The 9,866-nt window shown below is 43.5% G+C and overlaps 1 protein-coding gene across 3 annotated transcripts; it reads left to right on the forward strand.

Annotated features, from left to right (window-relative positions):
- Positions 1-2,400: 2,400 nt before the first annotated feature.
- On the forward strand, positions 2,401-9,645 carry LOC100485051 (gastrula zinc finger protein XlCGF57.1-like). Of its 3 annotated transcripts, XM_031904360.1 has the most exons (4): positions 2,401-2,497; positions 4,937-5,033; positions 6,524-6,634; positions 7,545-9,645. In XM_031904360.1, the coding sequence occupies exons 2-4, from the start codon at positions 4,985-4,987 to the stop codon at positions 9,368-9,370; spliced, it is 1,986 nt and encodes a 661-aa protein (XP_031760220.1). In that variant the 5' UTR covers positions 2,401-2,497; positions 4,937-4,984; the 3' UTR covers positions 9,371-9,645. The 3 variants fall into 3 exon arrangements, with proteins under 3 accessions (XP_031760220.1, XP_031760221.1, XP_031760222.1); XM_031904361.1 differs by lacking the exon at positions 6,524-6,634; XM_031904362.1 differs by lacking the exons at positions 2,401-2,497; positions 4,937-5,033 and adding an exon at positions 6,998-7,150 and having other exon boundaries at positions 6,557-6,634.
- Positions 9,646-9,866: the final 221 nt, after the last annotated feature.

Raw genomic sequence — 9,866 nt, forward strand, 5'->3', positions numbered from 1 at the left:
CTTAAACTGCAGTCCCCTAGTGACCAAGTGTAAAAAGTTTGGGGACCCGGTGTTATTACTGTGAGACTGGCAGCAGGTTGGATTTCTGCCAAATCAATAGGTAAAATCTGATTGGCTGTTCACAGCTCTGCCCACTTTTGGGCATCCAATAATCATCCTATTTTCATTCAGGCTGAGCCCATGACTATGTTATTCAAGTTTGGGGAGTGAAGCCTCAAAGCTGTAAGATTGGCAGCAGTTTTAATTTCCCCATTAAAGTCAATGATTAAAATTTGATTGGCTGTTGTTGGCCCCTCCCACTTTGGGGTCATCTAACAAATGTTGCTGCTTCATTCGGGGTGACCCCCTGATTATGTTATTCAAGTTTGGGGGGTGTAGCTTCAAAGCTGTAAGTGTGGCAGCAGTTTGAAAATCTTCCCTGTCAAAGTCAATGGGAAAATTGGGGTGTTGGGGGCGGCGCCACAAAAAGACGGGGGGCCAGATCGCTTAGAAAAGCACAAGCAACCTGCTCCCCTACAGGGTGAAGTGTGGGGAGTTTGGGTATTGTACCCCTAAACCTGTAGGAGGAGTAGCGTTTAGAAAATGGGGGGCGCTAAGAATAATAATAAGAAGAAGCGGAAGAATAAGCCAAAGTCGAAGAACAGTATGTTGGGGTTTTCAACCCAACATAATAACAGTAATAAGAGTAATAACAGTAATAATAAGAGTAATAATAACAATAACAACAACAGTAATAAGAGAAATAACAGTAATAATAACAGTAATAACAGTATTATAACAATAATAACAGTAATAATAACAACAGTAATAATAGTAATAATAACAGTAATAATAACAATAATAATAGTAATAAGAGTAATAACAGTAATAATAACAGTAATAACAGTAATAATAACAATAACAACAGTAATAAGAGAAATAACAGTAATAATAACAGTAATAACAGTATTATAACAATAATAACAGTAATAATAACAACAGTAATAATAACAGTAATAATAACAATAATAATAGTAATAAGAGTAATAACAGTAATAATAACAGTAATAACAGTAATAATAACAATAACAACAGTAATAAGAGAAATAACAGTAATAATAACAGTAATAACAGTATTATAACAATAATAACAGTAATAAGAGAAATAACAGTAATCATAACAGTAATAATAGTAATAATAACAACAGTAATAACAGTAATAAGAGAAATAACAGTAATAATAACAGTAATAGCAGTATTATAACAATAATAACAGTAATAATAACAACAGTAATAATAGTAATAATAACAGTAATAATAAGAGTAATAATAACAATAACAACAACAGTAATAAGAGAAATAACAGTAATAATAACAGTAATAACAGTATTATAACAATAATAACAGTAATAATAACAACAGTAATAATAGTAATAATAACAGTAATAATAACAATAATAATAGTAATAAGAGTAATAACAGTAATAATAACAGTAATAACAGTAATAATAACAATAACAACAGTAATAAGAGAAATAACAGTAATAATAACAGTAATAACAGTATTATAACAATAATAACAGTAATAATAACAACAGTAATAATAACAGTAATAATAACAATAATAATAGTAATAAGAGTAATAACAGTAATAATAACAGTAATAACAGTAATAATAACAATAACAACAGTAATAAGAGAAATAACAGTAATAATAACAGTAATAGCAGTATTATAACAATAATAACAGTAATAATAACAACAGTAATAATAGTAATAACAACAGTAATAAGAAAAATAACTAATAATAGCAGTAATAACAGTAATAATAACAATAACAACAGTAATAAGAGAAATAACAGTAATAATAACAGTAATAACAGTAATAATAACAACAGTAATAATAGTAATAATAACAGTAATAATAACAACAGTAATAATAGTAATAATAACAGTAATAATAACAACAGTAATAATAGTAATAATAACAATAATAATAACAATAATAACAGTAATAAGAGTAACAACAGTAATAATAACAGTAATAATAACTTCTGTGCCCCAGTCAGTTCCAGTCTCGGTGCTGTATTTTCCTCTCCCAATTCCCCCATCTTTCCCAACAAAATACTGACTAACTGCAATGATACTGGGAATATACTGGGAATACTCTGCCTTTCTGTATATTATTTTACTGAAGGAATTCTGCTACTTTTATCAGATCCTTTCCAGGCAAATGGTTCTCCATAACCTTCAATCAGTTTTTGTACAAATGCAGTGTACCCCCCCCCCCCCCCCCCCCCCCGGAGCAGCACCTTGGAACCTAAACACTGGGGCATTTACATGACAAAACCTGCAGCTGGATGAGTACAATGAGTCAGTCGAGCCCAAGGGGGGCTGCACAAGTGTTTGGGACTGGGCCGGTGGGTGGGATTCACATTGGCACTTCCTGTGGGATAACCCTGCCCCCCCCCCACATGGCAGAGAGGGAAGTTTTAGTGCACACGGATCTGCTCCCTGGGTAAGTGGCTGCTCCCATGTAATGTCATTGCTATATATTCTATTCCCTGTTATACTGTCCTACAGCCTGGCCTCCCCCCGCTGCACTGCTTATTCACCCCCAGCAATTAGCTACTAATTAGCAATTAGCTGTGTGTGTGTGTGACTTTCCTGCTAAACTGCAACTCCCAGCATCCTCTCTGCCTGCACTCAGAGTGCTTATTTGTGCCCTGGGTACCCCTGGAACTATAGCGGGGTGACTGTTACCCCAATGTTTCTATATATCTGTAACCTTGTTATGGGCTAAGGGGGCCCAGCCTGAAGGCCAGTTAGGGGGGGATTTGGGGTGAGTGCTTATTTGTGCCCTGGGTACCCCTGGAACTATAGCGGGGTGACTGTTACCCCAATGTTTCTATATATCTGTAACCTTGTTATGGGCTAAGGGGGCCCAGCCTGAAGGCCAGTTAGGGGGGGATTTGGGGTGAGTGCTTATTTGTGCCCTGGGTACCCCTGGAACTATAGCGGGGTGACTGTTACCCCAATGTTTCTATATATCTGTAACCTTGTTATGGGCTAAGGGGGCCCAGCCTGAAGGCCAGTTAGGGGGGGATTTGGGGTGAGTGCTTATTTGTGCCCTGGGTACCCCTGGAACTATAGCGGGGTGACTGTTACCCCAATGTTTCTATATATCTGTAACCTTGTTATGGGCTAAGGGGGCCCAGCCTGAAGGCCAGTTAGGGGGGATTTGGGGTGAGTGCTTATTTGTGCCCTGGGTACCCCTGGAACTATAGCAGGGTGACTGTTACCCCAATGTTTCTATATATCTGTAACCTTGTTATGGGCTAAGGGGGCCCAGCCTGAAGGCCAGTTAGGGGGATTTGGGGTGAGTGCTTATTTGTGCCCTGGGTACCCCTGGAACTATAGCAGGGTGACTGTTACCCCAATGTTTCTATATATCTGTAACCTTGTTATGGGCTAAGGGGGCCCAGCCTGAAGGCCAGTTAGGGGGAGATTTGGGGTGAGTGCTTATTTGTGCCCTGGGTACCCCTGGAACTATAGCGGGGTGACTGTTACCCCAATGTTTCTATATATCTGTAACCTTGTTATGGGCTAAGGGGGCCCAGCCTGAAGGCCAGTTAGGGGGGATTTGGGGTGAGTGCTTATTTGTGCCCTGGGTACCCCTGGAACTATAGCGGGGTGACTGTTACCCCAATGTTTCTATATATCTGTAACCTTGTTATGGGCTAAGGGGGCCCAGCCTGAAGGCCAGTTAGGGGGGGATTTGGGGTGAGTGCTTATTTGTGCCCTGGGTACCCCTGGAACTATAGCAGGGTGACTGTTACCCCAATGTTTCTATATATCTGTAACCTTGTTATGGGCTAAGGGGGCCCAGCCTGAAGGCCAGTTAGGGGGGGATTTGGGGTGAGTGCTTATTTGTGCCCTGGGTACCCCTGGAACTATAGCAGGGTGACTGTTACCCCAATGTTTCTATATATCTGTAACCTTGTTATGGGCTAAGGGGGCCCAGCCTGAAGGCCAGTTAGGGGGGGATTTGGGGTGAGTGCTTATTTGTGCCCTGGGTACCCCTGGAACTATAGCAGGGTGACTGTTACCCCAATGTTTCTATATATCTGTAACCTTGTTATGGGCTAAGGGGGCCCAGCCTGAAGGCCAGTTAGGGGGGGATTTGGGGTGAGTGCTTATTTGTGCCCTGGGTACCCCTGGAACTATAGCAGGGTGACTGTTACCCCAATGTTTCTATATATCTGTAACCTTGTTATGGGCTAAGGGGGCCCAGCCTGAAGGCCAGTTAGGGGGGGATTTGGGGTGAGTGCTTATTTGTGCCCTGGGTACCCCTGGAACTATAGCAGGGTGACTGTTACCCCAATGTTTCTATATATCTGTAACCTTGTTATGGGCTAAGGGGGCCCAGCCTGAAGGCCAGTTAGGGGGGGATTTGGGGTGAGTGCTTATTTGTGCCCTGGGTACCCCTGGAACTATAGCGGGGTGACTGTTACCCCAATGTTTCTATATATCTGTAACCTTGTTATGGGCTAAGGGGGCCCAGCCTGAAGGCCAGTTAGGGGGGGATTTGGGGTGAGTGCTTATTTGTGCCCTGGGTACCCCTGGAACTATAGCGGGGTGACTGTTACCCCAATGTGTCTATATATCTGTAACCTTGTTATGGGCTAAGGGGGCCCAGCCTGAAGGCCAGTTAGGGGGGATTTGGGGTGAGTGCTTATTTGTGCCCTGGGTACCCCTGGAACTATAGCAGGGTGACTGACTAAATATCTGTAACCCAAAAAGTCTGCAAGAAACTGTTTTAGATGGTTTTATATGATTTATAATTTTTGGTCTTAAGGTAATGAAAATTGTAATGAAAATCTAAATATTTGGTTTTAACCCCAATATTATGTAACATCTGTATAACAAACTGCTATAAATGTTGCTTCTGTATCAGTCTCAGCTCCCCGGTCAGAGATACTGCGGCGCCTGTTCTGCTGCCGATATGGACAAAAGGCGACTTACCAGTGATACCCAGGATTCCCGGCTGCTCAGTAAGGAAATACTCCATGTGATATCTCAGATCCAGGGCTGGAACTGGGGGGAGGTAGAAGGGGTATGTGCCTAAGAAGCAATGGTTGGGGGGCACAGACCCTAGTATTGTCCATTTCTTTGCCTTTTTTCTTGTGGTACCACCATTTTGTAATTTTTTTGCTACCATGGCTGCTGTTCCTGGGTGGCACACCTGGGGGTTTACTATAAAGATAGCCTGTTGGAGGCGGAAGGCAGGCAGAGGAAGGTCAAGGGTGCAGAGGGCAGAAGTGACTGCTCAGCCCAAACCCAACCACAACCTGCAAGCACTGTGGGTTTCGGGGCCTGTGGGTTTTGGCCAACCCGCACATCCCTGCTGGGGATCATGCCTACTTCAGTAAGCGCAGACTATTAATTCACTGCCTGCCATGCTATACATGCTTCCCATGCTTAAGGGTTATTCCATGATAGAATTGTTGGGGTGTTGGGTGCATAAGGTATGGGGGGTCTATAGGAGGTGGTGACTTGAGTTTGCACTCTTACCTTTTTGCCCAGCCCTGTTCTGATCTTTTCCAATCCAGTATTAATAAATGAGAGGTCCTCTGCACTCACCCATTATCAATATATATAGGACACTCTGTGCATTAAGCTGCCAAGCAATGCCCTCTCCTTTAAAGGAGAGGGATCATGTAAAAGTTATGAATGTGCCAGGGAATTATACTCCTCTAGATATAGAAGGATTGTGCTTAAAAAGTTGTGTTTCCGGCTGATTTATTGAGAAATTCCCCCAAACCCCCACTAGCCCCGCCCATCTGTTCCACTTCCTGCTGCCTCCTTTCCCAGGCTGTGCAGGGGGGCGGCGGCACTGTAGGATAGGAACCAATCAGCAGCTAGGCTGACCTGATAGGGAACTGAAGCCTGTCTGTGCTTGCGTGAGTGCAGGGCTGTGATTGGCTCTCCCCCTCCTACTGTGCTTCTGGCAGGGACCATTCAAAGTCAAAGTCATCCCTTCTGGCCGGTCCTACACTGACTTATCTGATTCATTAAGAATTCTACTGCTTCAACATATATTTAACAAAGGAGTTGTATTTTGTGATCACAACATCATTTATTTAAAATGTAGTGGTTCCTTTATTGGGTGTACACATTAACCAACAAGGGTATACACAACCAATAACCCATACAAAAGGTAAATATGGTTCTGCCCAAAAGAGCTTACAATCTAAATGGAGGAGGGGGTATGAGACACGCGGTGTGGGGGAGGGGCAAGATGGGGAGTTGGCAAGGTGAGGGGTGTGGCAATGAGCATTACATGTAGCAGCATATAGAGCTCACTGAGGGTATGTAAGGCTACATGGGGGGAAGCTTCTCTAGAGAAATGTGTGTAACTGTTTAAAGGCTGAGTAATGGGATGGGTTGGGCCTGAGTTAAGGGCTCAGTGAGTTGGGAAAAGAGAGATTTTCATAGTTCCGTTTCTCATACTCAATGCAATTCATTTAAACCCCCCTCCCAGGTTTCCCAGTAGTTAGACTGGAAAGGATAAAGAATGATTCTGGGAAATATCAGCCAATATCTGAAGAACTGCAGAAGATGGAGCAAAGGAAAATGAATGGCCTTCCCCAGAGTAAGTATCAAATAAGCCTTGTACCTCATGCCCAGAATATTAACTGAGCCCCTAAATGTCACTGTGCCCCCCAATCCTTCCTTGAAATGTATGTGTATTATGTTTCATACCAGCTGATTTGGTCACTTGATGGAATTTTTATTTTTTTACATTTTATACTCTTTCACTTTAGGGGCTTTTTTCAGTGCAACGTAAGCTTCTGAAAAATGCTAGAAGTTTTATTTCCACTTCTGCAACAAGATATAGGCCTCTAAATGTAAAAAAAAAAATACTTAGTAAACAAATATTTTATGCACAAAATGTAACTAATTTGTCTCCCGAACACCTCAGTACCAAAAATGTATAACTTTGTGACTTGTATAGGTCCAAAACCCCCAGCAGTACACGGAGCCCGACTCCAGAAATATGCATATTGTAGATTTCAAGACCAACAATTCCCCTAACAGTGGCTTTACCCTAGGAAACTATACATTTTCTTGGAAGGACCACATTGTGACGAATCCAAAATGGGTAAATGTATGTTGACAATGGCTCCGTCAATTTATTGCCCCCTTTTCTGTAACACCTTAACTCACCTTTTAGCCCATATTCTTCTTACCCTTCTTACCCTGTAAAAAATCTATTCTACCCCACTCCAATAATTGCCCTATCCTGCACACCATTTATAATTTTGAATGCTTTATTAGAAAATACCTGCTAAAACTTGGCTTCTGGTCATTTGAAATACTGCGATGCAGAAGCAGAATCCACTATGCGACGATCGATTGATCGAACCTAGCCTTCCTTCTTTATAGGAAGGAGTTGGGCTAGGATCAATCAATCGATTGTTGCATACAATGTCAGTCTGACGCAGTACAGCCAGAGCCACATTTTGGAAAAATGGGACATTTTTGTGTTTTTATTTGGACAGAGAACAAGGAGGAGAGGAGGAGACTCAGTGCTGCTGGATACAGACTGGTTCCATATGGATCAGGAATCACAGAGATGAACAGGGAGAGGAGAGAAGGGCTTGGTGCAAGGAAGCAGACAGGAAGTGACACAAACAGGAAGTTCCCTACATGCAATGGCTTTGTTGCCAGATCTGCCCACAGTAACCAACCTCCGGTGCTTCAGAAACCTCACGCCCAGGAGATGAATTCTGCCCCAAAAGCCCAACAGAACCAAATGCCCCAACTTTGCACAGTAACTGGGGGGAAGCTGATTGTAACCCCCAAATTAACAAAACACACACAGCCTGATGCTGAGGAAAAGCTACATGGAAGTCAGAAAAAGATAAACATTATTTCAGGGAAAAACCTAAAGCCAGGAAAGGCCCAAAGCACAAAGCAAACTGTGTTCCCTAAACCATTTGGGGTTATAAATCCGTTTGTCTGTGTTAAGTGCAAGAGAAGGTTCGGCAGCAATGGGAACCTCCTCATCCATCAGCTCATTCACACAGAGAGACCGTTCTCTTGCACTGATTGTGGGAAATGTTTCTCCCACAGAACCATCCTCCGAGAGCACCGCCGGGCTCATATGGGAAAGGGGCCCTTCCCCCACAGCACTGGGGGCAATAAAATCCCATCAGGTAAGGGCAACTTTCAGAGGCACCAAGGGGCGAGTGCTAAAGGGAAACCACTTACCTGCACTGAGTGTGGGAAATCATTTAAAGATAAATCTAATTTGCTCATACATGAACGCACACACACCGGGGAGAAACCTTATGTTTGTACCCAATGTGGTAAAGGCTATTCCCGGAAGGGGAGTCTTAATGCACATTTACGTATTCATTCCACAGAGAAACCATTTAGCTGCATTGAGTGTGGGAAATGTTTCCATGAGAAGCGGGATCTCAAATCTCATGAGAAGACTCACACTGGGGTTAAAGATTTTGTCTGTACAGAGTGTGGGAAACCGTTTGCTCACAAAAAGCACCTCCGCCAACACCAGCTGATTCACACCGGTGAGAAACCATTTGTCTGCAGTGAGTGTGGGAAAAGCTACAGGCAGAAGAAGAGCCTAAATATTCATCTGCGAGTTCACACAGGAGAGAAACCCTTTGCCTGCACGGAGTGCAATAAAACCTTCCGATCAGAGAGAGGGTTCCAGATCCACAAACAGCTTCATGCTGGTCTGAAGCCTTTTCAGTGCAATGAGTGTGGTCAGTCCTTCATAACAAGGGGGGATCTTACAGTTCATCAGCGGAAACATACAGGGGAGAAACCTTTCACCTGTGCCGAATGTGGGAAAAGCTTCGCAATACAAGGATCCTTAGATAAACACAGTGACACTCACGCTGGCAAGAAGCCATACGCCTGTACAGAGTGTGGGAAATGTTTTGCTCAGAAGCAAAGACTAAAATACCACCAATATATCCATACTGGGGAGAAACCATTTCAGTGTAAGGAGTGTGGGGAAAGCTTTGCATCTCATTCAAGGCTTAGTAGTCATCAGAAGATTCACACAGGGGGAAAACCCTTTCAGTGCACAGAATGTGGCAAGTGTTTTGATTATACATGGAATCTTAAAGCTCACCAGCGGATTCACACTGGGATTAAAGCTTTTGGATGCACCGAGTGTGGGAAACATTTCTATGACAATAAAAGCCTCCGGCGGCACCTGATGGTTCACACCGGTGAGAAGCCGTTTGTCTGTACTGAGTGTGGGAAACGCTACAGGGACAAGTGCAGCCTAAATAATCATATGAATTCTCACACAGGAGAGAAACCTTCAGCCTCTAGAGATCATGGCAAATGAATCAGACACGCGTTTCACACAAATATAAAGACTATTAAGTGCACCGTGCATGGAAATGGTTTCACAACAAATACAGAACCCCAGGTTCCTGGGAGAACTTGCACTAAAGAGAAGGGCTTTTATACAGGGGGGTCACTTGAGGGAGCCAGGTCCCCCCTGCCTAAAAATTCCTTCTTCCCAGAAGCAGAAGAATTCTTATATGAAAGTGAGTGTAGGACCAGTCAGGCTGGGGGTGAGTGAGTGTAGGACAGGCAAGACTGGGGGTGAGTGAGGTAGGACAGGCCACACCGGGGGTGAGTGTAGGACTAGCCAGACCGGGGGTGAGTGAGTGTAGGACAGGCCAGACGGGGGTGAGTGAGTGAGTGAAGGACAGGCCAGACCGGGGGTGAGTGAGTGTAGGACAGGCCAGACCGGGGGTGAGTGAGTGTAGGACTGGCCAGACTGGGGGTGAGTGAGTGTAGGACTGGCCAGACTGGGGGTGAGTGAGTGTAGGACA

Source organism: Xenopus tropicalis, chromosome 6 (genome assembly GCF_000004195.4).
Source record: "Xenopus tropicalis strain Nigerian chromosome 6, UCB_Xtro_10.0, whole genome shotgun sequence".
In the NCBI taxonomy this organism is placed as follows: domain Eukaryota; kingdom Metazoa; phylum Chordata; class Amphibia; order Anura; family Pipidae; genus Xenopus; species Xenopus tropicalis.